Genomic DNA, 26,251 nt, shown 5'->3' with positions numbered 1-26,251 from the left:
TATAGGGACTAAATTCTTAAAAATAAAAATATAGGACTTGGGGGATTTTAATTTTGTTATAGTAAATAGGGGGAAATAGAAGAAAAAAAAAGGCAATTAATATGTGAACAAAATCTAAATGTTTGCAATTTCTAGATAATTGTGTGATTAATAGAAATTATTTTTCGATACCTTAAGGTTAAATTTTTTTTTTCAGAATGTTTATAGCAGAATTTAAACAATTTTAGAGATTTAAAAAGTTACATTTCCATGTAATGTTTCTTGAGAATTTTTTTTTCTTTTTCAAAATTTCATTAATTTAATCTAACCTTAGATAATTTATTTTTTAATGCAATCCAATTTGATTTAAATACACAGACATATAATTATGATTCAATTTGATCTGTATAGTTTCAAAAATTACTCTGGGTAGAACGGGTTAGCTACCACCCGCTTTTTCTTTTTTCTACTCATAAACCCTCTTTTTCTTTCTTCTTCTTATTCACTCCATGCGTCTTCTCTCTTTTCAGTTAACAAATTTATTTGTGGGTATTTCTATTGTTTTTACAGGTTGTGATGGATTAGATAACGGTGCCTATCATTGTTTGAAACACCATCGACCACCGACAGTTTCTTTTAGAAAGTAGGTAGCCCTTCGTTGACTTCTTTATATGTTTTTGTTTTGAGAGCTTCATAAAAATAAATGATTTCATGACTCGTGTTATCTTAAGTTTTATATATTTTTTATTTGGTTTTTCATTGTTTAATAAGTATTGTTTTTCATTGTTTAATAAGTATTCACTTTTAGAAGTTTCGTCTACTCTTATAGTACACTTTTTAGTCTCGATTATGCATTTAATTTTGCTTTTGCAAATAATTTTAAGGTTGGTTTAGTCTTTGTCCTCTCTAATTTGGTGGATGCTCGGTTCTTTTGCCCATATATTTATGCTCGCCTTTGGACCATCTTGGGTTAATTTTCTTATTGTATTAAGTGGTTGCAATCGATTCTAATATGTTATGCTTGAGTTGTGATAGAGCCGATTGTCAATGTGCCATAATATTTAATTGATGCTGAAGTTGAACCTTTTATTATGTTGATAGAGCTTGTTCTTTAACGTGTATGAGTGTTTGTTATTTTTTTTCCTTGAATTGTTCATTTATTCATTGAATGAATTAATAAATTTCTCTTAAAAAAATTTACTCGGGGTAGAACGTAACAAGAGTCAAAGCCCGCCTTGCCCCACCCCAAATTTGGAAAATTTTCATTAAGCCTTCAATTTAAAAAAAAAAATTAATTAGACTCCTTAGTTTTTTTTAAATTTTCTTTAAACCCTTTAATAGTTTTATAAATTTTTATTAGACACATTTATTGAAATTCTCTTTAAGCTGTTTAAAATTTTTGAAAAATTTAATCCCAAATTTGGCTACATTTCTTCTCTTATAGTTATAGTTTATTTGAATGCTTGGAATTAGGCTTTCACGTTGTCACATTATTGAAAATTACTTGTATTTTGATAAGGAAAATAAAGAGAAAAATAACAATAAAAAATTCAAACATAAAAGTTTGAAAGTAAATAATAATGAAATAATTTTTTTAGTGATTTTAACTACTAATTTAATAAAAAATTAATACATACAATTCTTATGTATATTTTACAATTTAATATAAAATATAATTTTATTTATTTATTTTTTAATATAAACATAGCTTTGATATTTTTAATTATTATTTAAAATATTTTATTTTTCAATATATTCTTAATTATTTATTTTACATATACATATTCCACAGTTAACTTTAATCTCACGGTTACAATATTCAAACTCACTAAATTATTTATTTAACACAATTATAAAAAATATATAAATATTACTAAATTATTATTTTTTAATATTAAAAGAACAATGAAATAGGGTCAGCGTGAAGAAAAAATTTAAAAAAAATCTGAATTGTACCCTAACCAAATTATAAACAAGTCTATTGATTAATTTTTAAAAAATAATATTTTAGCTTATATCAGGGTTAAAATATTTGGAAAGTTTAAAATTAGTCTCTCTGTTATTAAATTAACTAATTTTGTCCCAGTGCTAAAAAGAACCAAATAAGGTTAAATTGTAACAGATTTAATATTAATAGAATTAACAAATTTCAAATTTTTTTTACAAAGTAAATATTAACTTTATTATAATTTGACTTTATTTGATCAATTTAATGATAGAGGGACTAATTTGTACTTTAACCCTTATATATATATTTGAATTTTATTTTAGGATGAAATTGAAAAATTGAAAAAAGTAAGAGTTTAAAAAGGTGATAACAAATGATAATTATATACAAAAAGATTCCCTCTCTTTTCCCTCCTTTTCCACTCTCTCTCTAATGTCTCAACTAAAATCCTCACTTTCTCTCTCTTCCTATTTCCCTATTGCAGTTATACCCACCTCGTTTCCCCTCGATATATAAACCTCCATGTCCGGGATGGTCTTACGCTGCCGTATCAACCTCTTCCTACGGCTTCAACAGCACCAGCTTCGACGGTTCGTCCGGTTGTTCGGCCTATACGTCGTCACCTGGCCTTCGATTCGACGAAGCCGCCGTTTGTTCATCCCGATGATTATCACAGATTTTCATCTAGTAATAGTCGTGGAATCGTCGCCGATCAAGAAGTTGAAGCAATTGTTGTGAGATCTCCGGTGAGTTCAAAAATTCTCTTTTGAAAACTGTGGCTATCATGTAATTAGTATTATATTATTTCAATTTTGATGAGAATTGTACTCTCTTTCAATTTTGATGAGAATTGTACTCTCACTTAACGCTTAATGTCATTTGCTTTTTTTTTTTGTGTTTGTGTGTGTGTGTGATATCTTTTGATCTGTTCACAAATAGAGCTTTTCATGGTGGCTAAGTTTCTTAGGGGATAAATTATGAGTAGCATTATTTGTTTCTGCAGTGAAATTGTGATGTCTGTATTTTAATATGTGAGGTATTTCCGTTTGTGATGATGTATTTGATGATATAGTGGAGTTTTGGTAGATTAAAGTGCTCGTTGGATGTACTAAGTTGAAATTGAATGAATGCTGGCCTCATCCAATGTCCAAAACTTGATGATTTGAACATTTGATGCCTTAATTTGAGAAAGCTAAGTTTTAGTACTATCAAATATAATTGCTATTGATACTATGTTTGTTTTATGTAATATAAATGCTATAGTAAGAGAGGAAGGTTATGTTATGCTACTCCATTCTCGGTTTAAAGCTGAACATTTAATGCCGTGCTCTATATGAAGAAAGGTTGATGGTTGTTAGTTCTTTTGATGTTTTGTCTTTGATGGATGTTTGAAAAATGGTTCAGTTGATATCCATAATGTCTATCACTATAGTTTCCCCCTTATGTATGATACGACTGCTCTGCTAGTTTATCGGACAAAATTATATTTGTATATTATATTCTTTTTCTTTATTGTCTTCAACATGATAACAAGTGAATTACTAGTTACTTTACTTGATTTTGTCATGGCGTTTATCTCTTTGAGTTTTGGCCTTTGTGAATTAACTTTTGAATCAAGTAGCGAAGCATTTCTGATGGTTCTTATGGCTAACAGTAAGTTTTCTTGTACAAGCTCTCGTATATATGCATTTGTTAAACTTATGCTCTTTTTTATTTTATTTTCTTCAATTCAATTTTGCCTGCCATTGGCAGTACTTTGAAATATTGCTGATTTTTCTCAGCAATTAAAAAGGAAGAGCACAGCAGACAAAAATGATGTTGAGTTTAGCCAATGGACAAGCAGTCCGGGGGTTACCAGCATATCCAACAGTCCTTTCCAGACACCTGTATATGCTAAAGGAGGAAGGATAAATAATAGATCAAAGACATCAAAAGCCAATAAATCAATGCCTCACACACCTGTGTCAAATGCTGGTGCGATACTATTTTCTACTGGCTTAGTCCATAGAAGGAAACTTATGATTCACTCCACGGCTCTATCATCAATACTTCATTGCTCGAATTAAGAGAGATGGATTTTGTAGAAGAGGAATCACTGACATTATACATGATGATTGGCAGGTTGTCGATCTCCTCTTACACCTGCTGGCAGCTGCCGTTTAGATAGTCCTTTAGGTAATCTTTACTGCCCATTCTTTTTTCTTTTAACATAGTCTGTTTTAGCTCCTTAACCTGCTATGGATGGTGAGAACGACAATAATGCAATCACCATTTTTAGGTCTGTTGATGAAAAAGTTTGTCAATCTGATGAAGCATGCTGAAGATGGTATCCTTGACCTAAATAAGGCTGCAGAAACATTGGAGGTAATGACATACTAGTGAGCTTATGTATCATTGGGTGTTTGTTGAGTATTTTTTCATGTTACTTAAAGGGTTCTTTTGTTTTTTATTTTTCCCTGTAAATGTTGTAACAGGTGCAGAAGAGGAGGATATATGATATAACAAATGTCTTGGAGGGCATTTGTCTTATCGAAAAGAAGTTCATAAACAGAGTACAGTGGAAGTAATCACTGCTGATGTTAATCATTTTTCAAGAATTTGATGTCTTAATTTGGTTTGGCATTCTGGTTAACCTTTGAAAAATGTGAGACTTATTTGAGGATTAATCAAATTTACTAGGGGTGTTGGTGCTTCAAAGCCAGGAGAAACAGATGGCGATGTCTCTGTAATACAGGTACGTGAAAGTAATGTCAATTTCATTTCATTGACATCCAGCCAACAAATTCTCTTGATATGGTTCATTAGGATGTTTTCTGTTTCTTTATTTTTGGTAATGACTTTCAAGAGAATTTTCAATCACTCCCGATTGATTGATTTGTGCTGCTTATTTCTCATACCTATGAGCTTAATTTCTATTCTTTAATGCAGGAGGAAATTGAGAACCTTTCCATGGAAGGGAGGAGATTAGATGATCAAATAAGGTTGTGCACGGCTTATTCTCTTGTTAAAGTAGCAACTGTTACCATCTTGAACCTGTTTGGGAATGCTGATGCTTCTAAAATATTGCAGAGAAATGCAGGAAAGGTTGAGGGATTTGAGTGAGAATGACAACAATCAGAAGTACGATTTTCTTGTCTGCCTTGCACTGTGATCATTGGAAAAGCAGCCTTACTAAATGTGGATGTGTAGAATTGGTGCATCGTGATGATAATCATTGGATCAATCTTGTTGTTTGTACAAAATCGGTTCATTGTATATTTGAGGTTGTGACTAATCGCGTCTATAAATAATCATATGATTATAGGAATTCAGTTATTTTTCTACTTCTATTGCTTCCTTAATATTTTTTCACTTTTTTTGTTGAAATTGATCTCTAACTTATTTACAGTTGAGATTTTCGTGTTTTGGTTTTGCAAATTTTAGTGGAATTCGGTTTAATTATTGGTTAGCCAAGCTTGGGTTATTGAGTAAGCCGAATTTAAATACCTTAATGTCTGACTTAGAGTGGTTTGTAAGTCTACATTTAGTTTTTTTTTTCCTTTTTTAACTAGTATTGAAAATACCAATTGAAATCCGAACTTAAGACAAATATTTTTTTAGGTTTAGTCAAGGTTGTTTGAACCAAACAAGGATCACGGTTCGGAGAAGGGCATTGAATCGATTGACCCAGGAACCGGAATGGATGATTGTATTGGGCGAAAAATTGGTTGAACTTGGCAGTTGAATCAGGTTTTTATTTTTTATGAATATTTTAATGATTTATTTAATTGCACCGATTGAATCAATGAATCGGTGGCCTGATCAATTTTACTATTGGTCCGGCTTCGAAAACCTTGGATTTTTTAGAATCATGTTCATCTTTTGCTAGGTAAAGAAGTCCAAGTTGATTTTTATCTTGAATCAAGTTATGTTTTGAAAGTAAACTTGATCAAGTTCGAATTGAGTTTTGAGGTGTAAACACTAATGGGAATGTGAATTTGTTACTATTACAGATGATGATGAGGATGCCCAATGTTTGGCCCTTTCTTAAACTTGGAATCAGAAAGCATAGACAACGGATTTGTGTTTGGCCACCATTTGTGCACAAAATATGGAGTTATGTTTTTAGTAACAGTAAGTGTTTCTTCTACATTTGGACACTGCTCAGTCTATACGAGATCAATTTTATCATACAAAATATGGAGTTATATTTTTAGTAACAGTAAGTGTTTCTTCTACATTTGGACACTGCTCAGTCTATACGAGATCAATTTTATCATACTGTATATTGATATTTATAGTTTGCAGGTTCATTGTTGCTATATAGAGGGAATTGATGGGCTCGAATCCTCCTAGGAGAATTTGATTTCCTTAGCTCACCAAGAAACACCCCTGCCATTGCCCATCTCCTTCCTTCCTTTCGAGGATTGCAGTATCTCGTTGCATCGAGATTCCAAAGGAAAAGCCTTGTGTTTTGTTTAAACAACAAGAACAAATTACAAGCTGTTATTCAACTTGCAATTTGATGTGTGCCAACATAAGCTTCAACACACAAGTCATATACAGCCAGAAAATTGACATCTTTTGGAAAAGTCCTAATCCAAGCATCATAATTGAACATAGCCTTGGAATACTGTCTAAAAAAGTTGTTGTCTCATAATCAATTGTGCATCCCTTCATTTGAATAGTGTTTCGAACACTAAAAAGACATAAATGTGTTTTTTTCCTGCATTGGGACGTATTATGCAATGAAACACTTAAAAAAAACATAAATGTGTTTTTTCTTGAGTTGGGACGTATTATGCAATAAGGAAAATAAAGAGCACAATTAAGATGTTTATGCAGTTCGGAATTTATCCTACGTCTGTGGGACTTTGCCCATAGATGAATCCACTTTGAACTTAATAGTGCAAAGACATGATTTAACCTTAACCCCTCAAACACTTGATGCAATCTCACTTTTGTACAATTAAGTAAATTCTCTCCCAACTCATTTTAGCTATGCAAGTGAAAATCAACATTCAACACTCAGACGGTGTTCCTACTATGGATCAAGCCCTTAATAAGCTCTGTGTAAAGTGGAATAATAAATTTTCAAATGCAATATGTCTGGCAATTGTCATGCTTGAACAACGACTCATCCAAAAGCAACAATGAACCTGAACCTGAAAATTATAAATGCCAACATAGAATATGTTACAAATCCCATTATTTATTTACACCTCAAAACTAAAGTGCTTACCATTATCATCCTTATATTTGCACATATGTGTGTTTAGTATAATGCTGTTGATATATAAATAATGAAACATTTTATCAACTTCAACCTCACCACCAAATATTTTGAAGCATCTTCCTTTTTTTCCTGTTTTGACCTTCAATAACAAATTTAGCTGGAATTCCAAAGAGCTAAAAGAGACCCCCGCATCAATGAATATTGTAATTTGAATGCCTCCAATAGCATAGGTAAGTGCTTAAACGAACAAAGCAGAGCATAAAGTACAACCATTTTGAAGGCCTCATAGGCCTCACTCTCCACATCAATGATTTTTTAGAATTAAATTGCAATTGTCAAGTTATTATTATGATTTAAAAGTAAAAAGCAAATAGATAAATTAGCACCTCTTTTTATGCATATAAAATTATTGAAGTTCATAAATGCCTTTCTCCCATGCCTTACTACTGCACAAATCAGCAAAATATTATGAAAGATGATAAGTAAAAAGTAGGATTAAAACAAAGGGATTTCAAATGAATAATATTTTAACAAGGAAATTAACAGTATCCAACTTCAATGAAAAATGGCATCACACCCCTCACTTGGAGTTTCTATATACCACTCTTATTTTTCTTCAAAAAAAAGATAAGGTCAGAAAAATAAATAAATAACAAGGACGGACCAACCTCATTATACAATCGAATCTTGGGGATGTGAGCAATCTTATGCCAATCAGCGCCACTGTCCTTCCAACATCTTTCCTCCAACTGAGGAACTTCTGTTATTTGAAAATACTCCAAACTGGTTAGGCAACGCATCTCGTCCGGAAGCGATGTTAAATTGGGCAAATCAGTGAGACGAAGCAGTCGCAGATTTGTTAGATGTTGAAGCCCACGGGGGAGAGACACCAGCGTTGGAATATTCAAAATCTCCAAACCAGAGATATTCTTAAGGGCTTCCCATTGCATGCCCTCTAAATCAACCTCCTTGCAATTCCATATTTCTAAATCTTTGAGGCTGGTGAGATGTTGCAGGCACTCATCTAGCGTGTGAGTGTCCAATCCCTCAATGTTGTCTAATGTTAAAGATTTCAACTTGGAGAGAGGAAGAGAAGAGGTTGAACTTGATGGGGTCGAACTAGTTATGTTCATCTTCATGGTCTGCTTTAACGGCCTTGGACTGGTACCCACCAGCCTTAGATCATCATCGAGTGAAGGATACAACGGCATTGAAGTGAAAGGGCAATTTGAAATTGTTAAAGAGGAAAGACAAGGAAATGCCATGATTGATGTTCCCATAACTGTTGTGTTGTCCTCGTTGGAATCATCATCGATTGGTTTTATCGTCCTCCACCAGCTCTTCATATTCGGGCAGTCCCAGAGACAGAGAACCTTAAGCGATGGGAAGAATAATTGTGCTTCTCCTTGACTTCCTTTTGGGCTATTATCATCCATGTACTCCAGCTCAGTTAAACCACAAATTACCAAATCTTGAAGACAAGGAAATTGAGCAAAGGACGGAAGATGTTTGAAATTACCATCACTTATGGTAATTTTGACGAGATTTGTGAGTAAAGAAAGCCAACTTGGAAACTTGGCATCACCCATCCATCCTCCAATACAGAGCTTCTTCAAATTAGGATGGGGCTGGAGGTCTTCAAGCGACTTATTGTCATCATGACCAGCACTATCAACAAAAGGACGACGCCATTGTAAAACCAACGATCTCAAATGTTGCTTCTCTTTCAAATTAGCAGCCTTAAACTTCTCTTTTGCATTTTTTACGCATCCCAAATTTCTTATTTCCAGCTCTCCCCTTAAGTTGCTAAGCAGTCTCAATTCACTTAGATCTGCACCGCCATGGGACCCATCTTTATCCACTACAAACATGCTTAACGTCTCAAGTGAAGTCAGCTTCCCTATTCCACGTGGCATATGAGTTAAGTCGTTACAACCTTCACACCCAAGATGACTAAGATTCACCAATTTTTCAATCTTCTTTGGCAATTCTTCAAGCCCACTACAATAATCAAGTTTCAGCACTAGCAAATTCTGAATCTTGCAAATACTCTTTGGGAGAATCTCAAGACCGAAATTGAAAGAAAGATCAAGGTACCTCAAATGTTTCAACTTGTAAATGGAAGGTGAAATCGTCTTAAGATTTAAATTATACAATTCTAATACACGCAAGCATCTACAATTTGCAATTACAAAATCCCAAGTTTCTTCGCTCAATTTTTGAGTTCCCATGTTTGGAGACTGTAACAAGGTTCGCAACTTTTTTCCCTTAAACAAAGGAATTAATGAAGGACTAATTGATATGTGGCGATACTTTTCATCAACCTCACTTGCAGTTTTATCTGAATCTACAATACTACTCTCTATCCCTGCTATAGATTCAGCTAGATCATGCATTAAATCATGCATTTTACATCTCATATCCCCAATTCCATATTCTACTACCTCTTGAAAGAAGCTTCTATCAACTAAATCTTTAAAATACCCAAACCCGATCTCCTCAAGAGATTGGCTTCGATTCAATTGCTTTACGAAACCTTGTGCAATCCAAAATTGGACAAGAGTTTGTACATGAATTTCATGATCTTTTGGATACAGTCGGCAATAAGCAAAGCAATGCTTCAAATGGGAAGGGAGATGATCATAACTCAACTTAAGTGTAGGTAGAATATCTCCTTCAATTTCTGATATTTTAGCAAGTTCATTATCTTTGAAAGAATGCCACTCCTTTGCAGTTTTTTTCAAAGATAACATACCAGCTATCGTCCTTATGGCTAAGGGAACCCCACCACACCTTTTTGAAATCTGTTTCCCTACTTCCACAAAGGCTGAATTTGTTGAGTCTGCATATCTTTGCTCAAATGCGATCTTTTTGAACAAAGACCAAGCATCATCATCAGACAAGCCTTCTAGTTTCGAAACATGGGATTCACATTTATTAGCAATCTCCGCTACCTTTAGAGATCGAGTAGTTACTATTATCCTACTCCCTTTAGCCCCACCCATCAATAACTTCTTTAGCCTAGACCATTGTTCTGGGTTCTCATTCCAAATGTCATCCAAAACAAGCAAATATTTTTTCCCATCAATTTTATCTCGAAGTTGTTTTTGCAATTCATCCATTTCAAGATTTTTATCAGATTTGATAATGTTTGCTACAATAACTTTCATATCAAAATAATTTGAAACACATGCAAACATCGTTAAGTCAAAATGATTTTTGGCCATTTCATGGTTATATACAAGTTGGGCCAAAGCAGTCTTCCCTAACCCTCCAAACCCCACAATTGGAATGATATAAACATTCTCTTCACTTTGAAACTCTAACACGAGTTTTAGAAGAGCTGCTTTATCATCATCCCTCCCTATTATGTCATCTTCACGCTCAAAAGAGTGCATTTGCTGCCTCTTTTTAGTCATGAAAGAGGTTTCCGCGGGGCGATCACGCTCCATGAAGCGGAAAGTGTTGGCCTCTCTTTGAATTGAAGCTAATCTCGCCTTAATGGCCTTAATTTTCCGACCCATTTTGAGAACATAAGCAAATTGGTTTGAGCTTGAGAAGAAAAGGCATACCTCTTTCGTCAGCTTGTTCCCACCCATTAGATCTTTCCGCAAAGCTTCGGTAGAGAAATCATCGAGCAAGTCGTCAGCATCATAAAGTACATCTTTCAGCTCTTCAAGCCAAACTTTGACGAGATTGTCAGTCACCGATTTCTCTTCTGCGTCAAGAAGCACAGCTTTGATTGTACGGACTGTGCGTGTGATGTGGTCGATGTCATGTTTGAGATTCCAGTACAGTCCAACTTGAGAGAGCGCACGAGAGCTCAACTTAGTAATGAGCTCTGTGGCGATGTCGAAAGCAATTGCTTCGGCCATTGCTGGTTCAAACTGAAATCAAAGCAAAAAGTGTTTGATTGCTCCAAGAGACGACAATGAAAATGATTGGAACAAGATGAAACACAGATGTGGATCCATAAAGGAATTAATGAAGGATTAATTGGTAACTGGAGATACTTTTCACCATCCTTAAAGAAAGGAATTAATGAAGGATAAATTGGTAAGTGGAGATACATTTCACCATCCTTAAAGAAAGGAATTAAATTTAAAGTTGAAAAAAGAAAATCAGTAGCGAATATATCCATGGTAGTAATGGGAGCATAAGCATCTATATCGAATGTAGAAGCAATGGTGGTCAACAATAGGTGGCATTTCATCTTATTAGCATCTTTGGAATAGATTGTTAAGGATGAGTAGGAATATGGAGGCTTAATCATTATGCCAAACATATCGTAAGACGAAGCTTCAATTTTGGTTTGCTGACAATCTTCTTTTTTGGAAGTCCTACCAATTACGACACCGTTTGAATTTTGAACATCTAATGATGAAAGGTAGAGATTGATTCTTCTCTTCTCAATATATTATACTAACAAATTAGGCATAATCACTTATTTGGCTCTCCAATTTTACAATAAAAAATTATTTTAGCTCTTTATTTAAATTTTTGTCTCTTTTAATCCTTAAACTTGTATTATTTATTAAACCAACCCCAAAATGAATGAAAAAGTTAACATTTATTAACTTTGTTAATTTGGCATCTACATGGAAGCCAATGTTAGCAATTGATTATCTTTCTAAAAAAATTAAAAATAATTTTTAGTAGTTTTTATACTTTTTTAAAATTTTTAATAAGGTGCATATTTTTTTAAAATTTTTATATTTAAAACATTAGTTAATTGCTAATGTGGCATCTATGTGTATACCATGTCAGTAAAATTAACAAATATTAATTTTTTTATCTATTTCAGGGTGATTTGATAAATAATACAAGTTTAAGGACTGAATTGATTTTTATAAAGTTAGAAGGTTAAATAAATCATTATGCCAAAATATAATAGAGAATTTAAAAACAAATGAATATATTTATATTTTATTTTATATTTGTTTAAAGTTTGGTCTGGTCTAAAATATAAACTTAAAGTCTGTTTAAATTTGTAAATAGCTTAACTCAAGTTCATTTTAAATCTACTCATACTATTTTTAAAAAAAATTAAAATATATTTATATTATTTTTAACTTAATATTTAATAATTTTATATTTTTATTAAAATTTTATATATAGTTATCTTAACATTATAATAGATGCTCACTAAGTGTTGCTTTAAAGTCCACAAATCATCTATATATACAAGCTCCAAGATCAGCTGATGAAGAATGCATACAGAGTGACTCTTTAACAAACGAAAAAGAAAGAACAAATGTGCATAGAGAGGAGGATTTCATGGGAGCACAATGCCATGGACAGATCAGCTGATGAAGAATGCATGTCCTGCTTTTTGGCTCTTCCATTGAACTCATGCTGAAAAAGAAGAAGCTTAGTTACGAGGTTATATTAGATCATTTGAAATTATGAGATTATTATGATTTTAAAAATGTAAAGCAATTAAGTAATTACCACCTATTTTTCTTCATCTAAATTCTTAAAGTTGTCAAATGCCTTTCAGAAAAATACAGGCCAATAGAATATCTGGGCAGATAAACAAACCAGTGTAGAAAGTATGGTCTCTGCTTTTTGTATTGCATGCTCTGCTCTGCCGGAGAATAGAGCCAAAAAGCTAACAAAAATTAAGGGTAAAACGATCAAAATTTTCAAGATAAAACATAAAATTGTATATACATATGATTAAGATTTAAATTTGGAAAAGGAACAAAGCAGAGCATGAAGTAGAAGCATATTGAAGGCTGGCATGCAAGCATTTTGGAAAATGTCCATTGGGTGCCAATAAAGATTTTTTAGAATTAAAGTATTAGAAGGTATGAAATGATAGATATGAACCACCAAAATACTTCACAGTTCACAATAAATCTAAATTATTCAATTTTGTTTTATTAAATCAAATAGAAAATAAATGAGTGGTATGAATTACCTGTCATTCCTTGTTGGTATTGGGAATAAGCTGCAATTTCAAATGTGTATACACAACAGGATTTCATAAGATCATTGCAATGGTGAGATTATTAAAATTTAAAAGCGTAAAGCAATTAGATAGATTACCACTTTTTTTTCCTGCATTTAGATTCATGAATTTGCCAAATTCGTTTCACTAAAAAGTCTCACAAAATAGCCAAATAAAATGATAAATAAAGAAACTGCACCAAAAAGGTTGTTCTATTTTGGCAAAAGAGGCGGCAGTTGGAGAGTAAATATACCAACTTGTAGCCATATGAGCAATCTTATGCCAATCGGCACCAATGTCCTTCCGACATCTTTCCTCCAACTGGGGAAGTCGTTTCATAAAGAACTTTTCCAAACTGGTTCACGTCCGGAAGCGATGTTAAATCAGAGAGAATAAACCTTGGCAGATTTGTTTGATGTTGAAGCCACTCCGGAAGATGGCGACTATTTGGAATCTTTGCCAGCGCTAGAGTGCACAGGCTTGTATGATCTTCGAATATTTGGAACTTAGGTACAGATAACTTCAGCTACTTATTGAAAACTGTTCAAGGAAAATGAGATGTTGGAACACAGGAAAGAGTGACCTCAATCCATGGCATTCATGAATTCCTAATGTTTTCAATTGAAAAAGAGATGTTGAAGCCCAAGGGGGAGAGACACCAGCTTTAGAATATTACCAATCACCAACCATGGGTTCCCCATTGCATGCCTTCTAAATCAACGTCCTTGCAATCTCCTATTGTCAATTTTTTGAGGCCGGTTAAAACAGATTAATGGAAACCATGTACTATTCAAAGGTGAATAAATAAGGAGTGTTAACAATTTTTACTAATATATGACACATGTGATTAGTTAAATTTGAAAACATTTTAAATAATTTAATATATATAATATAAAAAATATAAAACATAGAATTATTTGGCCATCTAACTTTATAAAAAAAGTTATTTTAATCTTACTAAGGTATGACATGTAATCTATTAATTGAAAATTAAACCCCAAATATATGCTAACATGTATCTTACAAAACTATTTTATCCATAATTGTCACTCCACTCAATCATATTATCTACTTCAAAAAATAAGCACTTCCCTTTCTTCACTTCTTTGAATATAGTCCACAACTTTGTTTTCACCATAGGGCAATCTAGGATCTATTAGTCTAGAATAAAAGCAAACACTGAAGGAGAAAAATGTATTTTTTTTCTTTAAGTATATAAACACAAAAGTAAAAATAAAGAAGAATAAAGAATACAAATAAGATATTTATGCAGTTCGGAACTCGTCTGTGGGGTTTTGCCCAAAGATGAATTCACTATTAATTTCACAGTACAAAAGAAATTTTTTATGCCCAACCCTCCAAACTTGGTGCAACCTCACCTTTGTATAATTAAGTAAACACTCTTCCAACTTACTTTAGCTATGCAAATTGTTCCTCACTAAGTGTTCCTTTTGAGTTCACACATCACCCACAAAACAAATTATCTATATATATAAGCTGAAGGATCAACCAAGCTTTACATAAACATTTCTTCTAGAATCTCAATGTGATGAGACATTGCAATCCTCGAAAGAAAGAAAGGAAGTGCTTAGGTAATGACCAAGTGTATCTTAGCGAGCAAAGGAAATCAAGGTCTCCAAGGTAGATTCTAGTCCATCAATTTTCTCTATATGGCAACAATGAACCTGCAAATTATAAATACCAATACATATTATGTTAAAATTAATGTCATTTAGACTGAGCAGTGTCCAAACGTAGAAGAAACACTTACTGTTACTAAATAGAACTTTATGTTATGTGCATGAATGGTGGTTAACCACAAAGCCATTGTCTATGATTTTCCAGTGCTAGTTTTAAGAAAGGGCCAAACATTGGGCATCATCATCTGTAATAGTAACAAATTCAAATTCCCATTAGTGTTTACACCTCAAAACCTTTTGCCAAATTAATTTAAGTTTCTTTACTGAAATGCTTACCATCATCAGCCTTATTTTTGCACATGTGTGTTTAATATGTCATTGTTCATCTATAGATAATGAAACATTTTATCAGCCTCACCTCCAAATAATTTGAAGCAAGATCCTTTCTTGAATCCACCTTCAATAACAATGGCACTCATTAATAGTTCCTACTATGAACATATGTACTTCTTTAAATTCACACATCACCCATGAAATAAACCATCTATATCTAAGCTTCCATAAGTTCCATGTAAAGTGAAATAATAAATTTCCAAATGCAATTTCTCTGACAAGTGTCATGCTTGAACAAAGACTCTTCCAAAAGCAACAATGAACCTGGAAATTATAAATGCCAACAAAGAATATGTTAAAATTGATCTCATTTAGACTGAACAGTGTCCAATTGTGGATTAACAATGGCACCCAAAACACTTACTCTTTCTAAACACAACTTTATATTATATTACCATTTTTGTATTGATGGAATATTTTGGTAGATTAACAAATCGTAGCGGAAAGTATGGTCTCTGCTTCTTGAAATGTAAATAACCAGAGAAAACATAAATATATATAAACAAAGCAGAGCATATAGTAGAACCATTTTGAAGGGTAGCATGCAAGCTTCAACCTCTCTCTCCACATCAATGATTTTTTAGAATTAAATTATTAGAAACCCTTAAATTGAAGTCTATGAAATGACAGATATGAAAAGAAGGATTAACTTCTTTTTATGCATATAAAATTATTGAAGTTGACAAATGCCTTTCCCCAATGGCATACTGCACAAATTAGCAAAATATTATGAAAGATGGTAAGTACAAAATAGGATTAAAACAAAGGAATTTCAATTTATATAAGATGTCAAATGGCATGAATTTAAAGATGTCAATTTATATAAGAGTATCCAACTTGAATGATATTAGAATGAAAAATGGCATGAAAGCCAAGAGTTGGACAGTAAATATAACACTGATTTTTTTTTTAGAAAAAAAACTTAAGGTCTTAAAAATAAATAATTGAAAAGGACGGACCAACCTAATAACAACCAGATATGTCAAAGTCTGGGATGTGAGCAATCTTATGCCAATCAGCACCAATGTCCTTCCGACACCTTTCCTCCAACTGAGGAACTTCAAATATATGTAATTTTTGCAATTTGGTTAGGCAACGCATCTCGTCCGGGAGCGATGTTAAATTGGGCAAATCCCTCAGATAAAGCTTTTGCAGATTTGGTAGATGTTGAAGCCACTCCGGAAGATGCCGACACTCTGGCATATTTTCCAGCGATAGAGAGCATAGGCTTGTATAATTTTGGAATATTTGGATGCCAGCTGCAGATAACTCCAGCTCCTTGCAGTTGCTTACTGAAAAGTCTTCAAGGAAAGTGAGATGTTGGAACGCAGGAAACAGTGACCTCAATCCATTGCAGTTATGAATTTTTAATGTTTTCAATTGAACAAGATGTTGAAGCCCAATGGGGAGAGACACCAGCTTTGGAATATTATCAATCTCCAAATGAGAGAGATTCTTAAGGACTTCCCATTGCATGCCCTCTAAATCAACCTCCTTGCAATTCCATATTTCTAAATCTTTGTGGCTGGTGAGATGTTGCTGGCACTCATCTAGCGTGTGAGTGTCCAATCCCTCAATGTTGTCTAATGTTAAAGATTTCAATTTGGAGAGAGGAAGAGAAGAGGTTGAACTTGATGGGGTCGAACTAGTAATGTTCATCTTCATGGTCTGCTTTAACGGCCTTGAACTGGAACCCACCAACCTTAGATCATCAATGAGTGAAGGATACAACGGCATTGAAGTGAAAGGGCAATTTGAAATTGTTAAAGTGGAAAGACAAGGAAATGCCATGGTTGATGTTCCCATAACTGTTGTGTCGTCCTCGTCGGAATCATCATCGATTGGTTTTGTCGTCCTCCACCAGCTCTTCATATTCGGGCAGTCCCAGAGTCAGAGAACCTTAAGCGATGGGAAGAATGATTGTGCTTCTCCTTGACCTCCTTTTGGGCTATTATCATCCATGTACTCCAGCTCAGTACAATCAGTAATTGACAGCTCTTTAAGACAAGGCAATTGCGCAAAGGACGGAACATGTTTGACATTACTAGGATCCCATATTCTAATCACGACGAGATTTGTGAGCAAAGAAATCCAACTTGGAAACTTTGCATCACCCCTCCATCCTCGAATACAGAGCTCCTTGAGATTAGGATGGGGCTGGAGGTCTTCAAGTGACTTGTTAGCATCATTATCGTCACCACGACGATTCCATTCTAAAACCAATGATCTCAAATGTTGCTTCTCTTTCAAATTAGTAGCTTTAAACTTCTCTTTTGCATTTTTTACGAATCCCAAATTTGTTATTCTTAGCTCTCCCCTTAAGATGTTAAGCCCACTCAATTCACTTAGATCTGCACCACCATGGGAACCATCTTTATCCACTATAAACATGCGTAATGTTTCAAGGGAACTCAGTTTTCCTATTCCACGTGGCATATGAGTTAAACCATTACAACCTTCACACCCAAGATGGGTAAGATTCACCAATTTTTCAATCTTCTTCGGCAATTCTTCAAACCGATCACACCAGTCAAGTTTCAGCATTTGCAAATTTTGTATTTTGTAAATACTCTTTGGCAGGCTCTTAAGATTTTCGTTGCAAGAAAGATCAAGGTACCTCAAATGTTTCAGCTTATGAATGGAGCGTGGAATCATTTTAAAGTCAAAATCATACAATTCTAGTACACGCAAACATCTACACTTTGCAATTACAAAATTCCAAGTTTCATCACTCAAATTTGGAACTCTCTTGTTTGGAAACTGTAACAAGGTTCGCAACTTTTTTCCCTTAAACAAAGGAATTAATGAAGGATTAATTGATATGTGGCGACACTTTTCACCATCCTTACTTGCAATTTTATTTGAATGTACAATACTACTCTCTGCCCCTGCTATTGATTCAGCTAGATCATGTATTAAATCATGCATTTTACATCTCATATCCCCAATTCCATATTCTACTACCTCTTGAAAGAAACTTCTTTCAACCAAATCTTTAAAATACCCAAACCCAATCTCCTCAAGAGACTTACTTTGATTAAATTGCTTTACAAAACCTTGTGCAATCCAAAGTTGAACAAGAGTTTGTACACGAATTACATAATCTTTTGGATACAATCGGCAATAAACAAAGCAATGCTTTAAACGTGATGGGAGATGATCGTAGCTCAACTTAAGTGTAAGTAGAATCTCACATTCGTTCTGAGATATTTTAGCAAGTTCATTATCTTTAAAAGAAAGCCACTCATTTTTAGTTTCTTTAAAAGATAGCGTACCAGCTATCGTCCTTATGACTAAAGGAACTCCACAACACCTTTCCAAAATCAGTTTTCCTATTTCCACAAAGCCTGAATCTGTTGAGTCTGTACGTCTTTGCTCAAATGCTATCTCTTTGAACAAAGACCAAGCATCATCATCAGACAATCCTTTTAGAACATGAGGCTGACATTTACTAGTGATCTTGGCTACCTTAGAAGAGCGAGTAGTTACTATTATCCTACTTCCTTTAGCCCCACCTACCAATAACTCTTTTAAATTAACCCAGTTTCCCCACTCATCATTCCAAATGTCATCCAAAACAAGCAAATATTTTTTCCCACCAATTTTTTCCCGAAGTTGTTTTTGCAATTGGTCCATTTCGAGATTTTGATCTGGTGCTTTGCCTGTTGCAGATTTGATCATGTTTTCTACAATTATTTTGACATCAAAAACATCCGAAACACACACCCACATCATCAACTCAAAACAATTTTTCACCATTTCATCATTATAGACAAACTGAGCCAAAGCTGTCTTCCCTAGCCCTCCAAACCCAACAATTGGAATGATGTAAACATTATCTTCACTTTCAAACTCTAACACGAGTTTTAGAAGAGCTGCTTTATCATCATCCCTCCCTATTATTTTATCTTTAAAAGAGTGCGTTTGCTACCTTTTTTTAGTCGTGAAAGAGGTTTCCATGGGACGGTCACGCTCTACCAAGTTGAACACCTTGGCCTCACTTTCAATTGAAGCTAATCTCGCCCTAATGGCCTTAATTTTCAGACCCATTTTGAGACCGTAAGCAAACTGGTTTGAGCTCGAGAAGAAAAGGCTTACCTCTTTCGTCAGCTTGTTCCCACCCAATAGATCTTTCCGCAAAGCTTCAGCAGAGAAATCATCGAGCAAGTCGTCAGCGTCATAAAGTACATCTCTCAGCTTTTCAAGCCAATCTTTGACGAGTTGGCTGGTCACGGATCGCTCTTCTGCGTCAAGAAGCACAGCTTTGATTGTAGAGACAGTGCTTTTGAGGTCGTGGAGGTCATCTTTGACATTCCAACACAGTCCAATTTGAGAGAGAGTAAAGGAGCTCAATTTAGTAATAAGCTCTACGGCGAGGTCGAATGCAATTGCTTCGGCGCCCATTGCTGGTTCAAACTGAAATCAAGCAAAAAAGTGTTTGGTTATTGCAAGAGGAGGAGTAAAACAAGATGAAACACAGATGTGGATCCATACACGCAGAGAGTAAGTATTTTTATTGATGTTGCCATCCACCCACCAAGTAGTATAATTAAATGAAAATAATGTTGATTGGAGGGAAATGGTCCACCATGTTAAATGTTTGACACAAATTTCTCAACGGAGACAAAGTTGGATGATGATAATCGATTTACATTCACACTTGGGTTGCCTGCACAATTACATCAACTTTAGCAAAATTTGTCAGTCTCGATCCGCACAAATAATTAAAATTAATGGAAAAGCTATGATAATATGGGTTATTTTGTAAAAATAGTCACTTTGTTTGCTTCAAATTATATTTTAGTCACTTATGTTTGAAATGTTACGTTTTAGCCACTTATATTATTATTTTATTATGAAGTGATCACTCTACCGTTAAGTTTCGTTATCTCTCTAACAGTAATCCTGCGTGGTATGTTTTCTTTGCATTCTTCTATCTCTTTTAAAATTGAAATTTATATAGGAAAGGAAGAACAAAAATAGTAAACAAATAGGGAGAAAATAACAAACAAATTGCCGGGGCTCACAAAGAAAATCACAATATTCAATCTATAAAATTAACTAACCCCTTTTACACCCTCATGATGCTTTGTCCGTCAGCTGAATCAATTTCAATTATGGGATGTCTACCGACGCACAAACAATTTCAAAAAGTAGAAGAAAATATCAAGAATTTTAATTTAGGGTTTTCATTAAATAATAAAAAATATACTCTTTTGTTATTCAATACTAGTTTTCCAATATTGAATAAAAGAGATAGGGATGGAAACTAAGTGTCATATGAATGACAGAGTGATTGTTTCTAGAGAAAATTTCCTAGAAAGACCAAAAATACAATTACACCATTTTATTTAAAACCAATTCCCTGTTTGCCTTTATTTCAATTTAACCCTATGGTCTCGATTTAATCTAATATCAATTATATATATAGGCAGGGCTTGGTCTCAAAAAGGACAATTCAATTCCTTTAAAAATTAAAAAGTTTTTGATTTTAACACTTCAAAAGTTTATAATTTAATTTTGACCTTCGAAATTCATATATTTCTTCATGAAAAAGAAAACGAATAAAAGAACTTACCTTTGCTTTTAATCTCTTCAGGTTCAAGTGTTTCAGGCAAACCTCTTCCGCAAGAAATCAATCAAAAACCAAAACAAAGCATTCGGATGCTCTCTGCCCCTTTAGTATCCACAACAATACTAGACGGTGTACCCATTGTTAACCCAACAACTCTGGGCACCACTCCAAACCCAACATTCCCCTCGACTGAGCCGATTACAAACCTTACCACCATTAATAAAAAATAAATCATTCACACTTGGGGTGTTCTGCACAGTTAACATCAACTTTGGCAAAATTTGTCAGTCTCGATCCGTACAAATAATTAAAATTAATGAAAAAGCTATCAAAATTTGGCATTAATTGAGCAGAGTTTGAATACTCTATTTGATACGAACTTGCCACGACTTGAGTTGAATCGTATGTAGATTGCCCGATCGTCTACGAGAAGGTGTTGATGAGAATGGAACGGAGAAGTGATTTCGGGTTTGAAAGAGACTTGGATGTCAAAGTTTAGGTTCAAGAATGGTGATTAAGTTTAGGTTTAAGAAAGAAAGAAGTTAGGATAGTTGGTAGGTAGTTTATGGTTCGGGAAAGAAACGAAATTCGGTTGAATTGGATATTTGGGAAATGGACGAAATATGGTAAGGTTGGTCCTAAGAACAAGTTGAACCGATATTAGCAAATACCAACCTAAGACTTATTAGTTCTTAAGATGGAATGGTTGAAAACAAAATGGACCTCGACTCACTATCTAGGCAGATAGGAACCTCGGTATAAAGTGTTTTGAACGCCACACTAAAACTAGTGATAAGTTCGGTTTCGTGAAAGAATTAGGTTGACGCCACTACTAGGTAGATAAGCCAACAAAAATCTTAAACGAGACTTAGAGAAGAAAATTCTCACAAGATCAAAGGTTTGATTATAAATTTGGCAAAAGTCCCCCTTACATGAAATGGGCAAACTATTTATAGGCTTAAGATGCCTATTGATATTCGGTATCTATGATGTTCCCACTAACTTAAATTTTGTTCACATTTGTATTTAACATGTTCACACAAAATGATACGAGTAACTCAGCCCAATTCAAAGCCCATAATAGAGATGAGTTTAGTTTTCCTCAATGCCCAATTACGAGATCCAAATCCAAACAGATAAAGTCAAAACTCAACTTAGTGGTTCAAGACTTTATCACGAAAAAAATTCGAGAATAAGAGTTGAAGTTTCAAGACAATAAATTCTGGAGTAATGATGAATTAGAAGAGACTAATTATGTTCGTGGGCCTAAACTCTCAATCTATGACGACAAGCCCATGTGGAAAATGCTAACAAGCTTAAGCATTTCACTTCAAGAACCCCAATTGATCTTACAAGCTTAGACGTTTCATATTGGGTTTAAGATTTAAGCTTAATTTTTATTATATATGAGCACAATATTTTATTTATTAGCTCTTGTTATTTTATTATTATTTTATTTCGAATTTTTGATAATTATTAAGTATTTTAAGTTATTTAGGAATTTTATGTTAACAAGAAAGTTTAGTTTAAAACTACTTCTTGTTTAGATTAAATTCGAGTTCTAGTATACTTAGGAGTTTTATTTAGATTTATTTATCTAGCCTATATATAGGCCTTTGCATTGTACACAAGCAAGACAATTCATTATTATTCTATTCCTCTTTTGAGTTAATCTGAGTTTTTTCTTTTCAAGAATTTATCTTGAGTTTCTTTTAGAAGAGTTTTAACAATGTTTTTAGATTGTGGGGATCATCTTCAAACTTTTTCTTGCCAAGGTTTTTATCTTAGAGGGAAAATTAGAGCCGCTTGAAGGGGGTTGTGGATTCTTCGTGTCTCTAAGGCTTCTTAGGACTTCTACACGCCACATTCTATCTTTCCATTATCTTTCCATTTATCTTCTTTATTCACTTCCTGAATCCTTGATTTATTATTGGTTTTAATTATTTTATCTAACTTGGATTTAATTTAATTTCGTTTTAGATTGTGTCAAAAAAAATCTAAGTTTCTTTCCGAATGTCTAGAGCCTTAAGTCAAATCCACGACTTTGACAAACTTTACGATCCGCTTTCGCATTCATCCTTCTCATCCTTTATCACAAAAGCATTAAAATTCGGTTCATGCTTGAAGATGGCGCATGAATTGGCCGAACCATCATGTTGCTTCACTTGATGCATTCATGCATACTTAGCCTAGAAGAAAAGCCATAGTTCATAAATGTGCAGCCCTTTAATACTCCTACATCTCCCTTGGCCGAATGAGGCTTGAATGTACCTTGAATACTTGAATGAATATCTTGGATATGCATGATACATGCATGAAACGTCCCAATGCATGTTCTTCCTTAATTACGGTCCATGAATCTTCAAATACATGTACATAAAATAGCCCCCACTTGCATGAACGTCCCCAATACATGAATTCCTTCAAATGCCATCCATTGAACACTTGTTTTGCATGCATCCTTCCATACGATATATTAAGCCATGCATGTACTTGCATTAATGGCTCCTTCATATATTCGGTCACTTTGTGGAACTTAACTCAAGTTCATTTTAAATCCACTCATACTATTTATAAAAAATTAAAATATATTTATATTATTTTTAACTTAATATTTAATAATTTTACTTTTTTATTAAAATTTTATATATAGCCATCTTAACATTATAATAGTATTATAAATTTAATTTTTATTTGTTACAAATTACGTAACATATAAAATTAACATAATATAAAATATTACAAACTAAAAAAAAGGGTCGAGACAAACTTAGGTTTTGAATGTTCAAGTATATAAAATTAACATAATATAAAATATTACAAACTAAAAAAATGGGTCGGGACAAACTTAGGTTTTGAATGTTCAAGTATATAAAATCAACATAATATAAAATATTACAAACTAAAAAAATGGGTCGGGATAAACTTAGGTTTTGAATGTTCAAGTACTAACTCAACCCATATGTTAAATGAGCCTAATTTTTTTGCCAAAACTTATTTTTTGAAATTAATATTTTTACCCAAATCCTCCAAAATTTCAAACGAGTCTTTGGGTTTGACAAAGAACCTGATTAAACTAAATTTATTATACTCTTTCCCTTTTATTTCCCTAATGTTTTGGGTTAACAATACATTTACTAATTTTTCAAAAAAAAACAATACATTTATTAAAATTTTACTGCTCCTATAGGGATGATTATATATTAAAGTTTGATAAGTTATTTTATTCATAACCAAGTCAAGAAATTATCACTCCACACAATCGTATGCTTTTTCAAAATCTACTTTCAAAGATAACACCTCCCCTTCTTCACTTCTTTGAATATAATCCACAACTTCGTTACCACTAGAGCACAATTCAAAATTTATCAATCTGAAATAAAAGTAAAATTGACTTTTATCGATGGTTCTGAGGCAAGCTTCAAATCTATATAGTCAAAATTTTTCAATGGAGTTAGTGGACTTTATCTTAATATAATTGAAAATAGCTCACAAGGTGCAAATTGAACATACATAGACATCTCTTCTCCCCTTGTTTGAGTTGTTGAACTAAACTAACTTTATTCATATAATATTAAATTTACCCAAAATTTTCTTTTTCAACGAAAACAAAATTCCAAAAATACAAAAGTTAATGGAAGATAAAGAAGACATTGGATCTAGGTTTAGTTGTTTTGTAATAAGCTAAAAGGGATGCATTTGTTGCAGGGCATCCATATTTGTATCCTCAACATTTGGTAACTGAAGGGAGCTATGCTCAACATTCAACCAATCATTAGGTACTGAAACGTTTTCATTGAATGATAGTCTTACATACACAATATTGCCTAATAATTAGTTGTGTTTCCATGTGTTGGATTATTATTTGAAACACCTAAAGAGAAAATTGTATTTTTTTTAAGGTGACACACACAAAAGTAAAAATGGAGAATAAAGAACGCAACCAAGATTTTTACGCATTTCAGAACTCATCCTACATTTGTGTGCTTTGTCTAGAGATAAAATCACTATAAACTTCACAATACAATGAAATGATTTATGCCCAACCCTGCAAACTTGGTGCAACCTCACCTTTGTACAATTAAGTAAACACTCTTCCAACTTACTTTAGCTATGCAAGTGAAAATCAACACTCATAATGTGGCACTCAAATAATAGTTACTCACTTCAAGATCAGCTGAATGAAGAATGCATACAGACTGACTCTTCAACCAAGAAAAAAATAAAAAGAAAGAACAAATGTGCATAAAGAGGAGGATTTCATGGGAGCACAATGCCATGGACAGATCAGCTAATGAAGAATGCATGTCTTGCTTTTTGGCTCTTCCATTGAACTCATGCTGAAAAAGAAGAAGCTTAGTTACGAGGTTATATTAGATCATTTGAAATTATGAGATTATTATGATTTTAAAAATGTAAAGCAATTAAGTAATTAACACCTATTTTTCTGCATCTAAATTCTTAAAGTTGTCAAATGCCTTTCGGAAAAATACAGGCCAATAGAATATCTGGGCAGATAAACAAACCAGTGTAGAAAGTATGGTCCCTGCTTTTTGTATTGCATGCTCTGAAGCACATAAGTGCTAAACGGAAGCCCGAAGGCTATCTGAAGCACATAAGTGCTAAACGGAAGCCCGAAGGCTAACTGAAGCTCACCAGAGCTAAACTGAAACCCCAAAAGAGTTAACCGAAACTCATATCAGTTAACGGAAGCTCGTAAGAGCTAAACAGAAAGCAAACACGAGAATTCACAACAAATGCTGAATCTCGGTTTACTTGGGTAATTTACCGTCAATTCATCTTTTTCACTGAAAGATTGTACTTATTTCCTACGTTCCGTTCCTCCGAAATTCTCAGTTCAATTTCATAACTTTTGTACATAATTTACTTATTTTTAACAATTAACATACATAAATATTAATCACCATTCATAAAATAATATTGAAATTTAATAATATTAACAAATGGTCACTAAATTTAGTCATATAAACTCACAAGTTCGATTTTTGTATTATAGCGATAATCATAATTTCATAATAAATATTCCAAATAAAATATTATATCGTTTCTAATTCAACACTTATCGATTATAATTGGGCATGTGATCAATTTATACACGAGTCATTCATATATTTTTGTATGTTTTTTCCTCCTCCTCCTCTCCATCCACATCCTTAGTATAAACAACACACTTGTAGGTAACATTATCCATAATTTTCACTATCTACTTATGTGAATAGTCAAGCTGTCCATCTGTGTCATAGTCAATAAATTATTTTTATCTTGAGCTACAGAACTTCAAATTAAGATCCATAAATTTTCCCAGAAACTAGACTCATATGTCTTCTTACCATAAAAATTTCATAATTTTTGGTTGGGCCAATTAATACAGTTTATTCATTGAAGTCTCCCCTGTTCTGCTGTCTGACAGTTCCAACCCTTCTTCACTAAAAATTAATTATCTTCTCGTACAAGATTCGAATAATGTCCTCGTTTATTTCTTTTGAAAATAGACTCATTCAGGATTCTAAACATATAATTTAAGCCC

At 33.4% G+C, this 26,251-nt stretch overlaps 3 protein-coding genes across 4 annotated transcripts; 1 reads left to right on the top strand and 2 right to left on the bottom strand.

The window, feature by feature from the left end:
- Positions 1-488: 488 nt before the first annotated feature.
- LOC107935758 (transcription factor E2FA) lies at positions 489-5,250 on the top strand. The gene is made up of 9 exons (XM_016868367.2): positions 489-622; positions 2,322-2,673; positions 3,709-3,901; positions 4,049-4,102; positions 4,206-4,291; positions 4,402-4,490; positions 4,607-4,661; positions 4,856-4,908; positions 4,997-5,250. The coding sequence occupies exons 1-9, from the start codon at positions 489-491 to the stop codon at positions 5,076-5,078; spliced, it is 1,098 nt and encodes a 365-aa protein (XP_016723856.2). The 3' UTR covers positions 5,079-5,250.
- A 1,517-nt stretch (positions 5,251-6,767) lies between these two features.
- LOC107935774 (putative disease resistance protein RGA3) lies at positions 6,768-11,381 on the bottom strand. 2 transcript variants are annotated; one of them, XR_005904628.1, is made up of 3 exons: positions 7,811-11,381; positions 7,529-7,588; positions 6,768-7,071 (listed from the first exon to the last, which is right to left on the bottom strand). XR_005904628.1 is itself a non-coding variant. In XM_041080277.1 (2 exons), the coding sequence occupies exons 1-2, from the start codon at positions 11,015-11,017 to the stop codon at positions 7,586-7,588; spliced, it is 3,210 nt and encodes a 1,069-aa protein (XP_040936211.1). In that variant the 5' UTR covers positions 11,018-11,381; the 3' UTR covers positions 6,768-7,585. The 2 variants fall into 2 exon arrangements, 1 of the variants encoding a protein (XP_040936211.1); XM_041080277.1 differs by having other exon boundaries at positions 6,768-7,588.
- A 2,996-nt stretch (positions 11,382-14,377) lies between these two features.
- LOC107935775 (putative disease resistance protein RGA3) lies at positions 14,378-19,532 on the bottom strand. The gene is made up of 4 exons (XM_016868392.2): positions 19,227-19,532; positions 15,072-19,055; positions 14,867-14,980; positions 14,378-14,780 (listed from the first exon to the last, which is right to left on the bottom strand). Exons 1-2 carry the CDS (start codon positions 19,530-19,532, stop codon positions 17,019-17,021), a joined length of 2,343 nt encoding a protein of 780 aa, XP_016723881.2. The 3' UTR covers positions 14,378-14,780; positions 14,867-14,980; positions 15,072-17,018.
- Positions 19,533-26,251: the final 6,719 nt, after the last annotated feature.

Source organism: Gossypium hirsutum, chromosome A11 (assembly GCF_007990345.1).
Source record: "Gossypium hirsutum isolate 1008001.06 chromosome A11, Gossypium_hirsutum_v2.1, whole genome shotgun sequence".
Lineage (NCBI taxonomy): Eukaryota > Viridiplantae > Streptophyta > Magnoliopsida > Malvales > Malvaceae > Gossypium > Gossypium hirsutum.
This window is presented reverse-complemented; position numbering and strand designations above follow the sequence as displayed.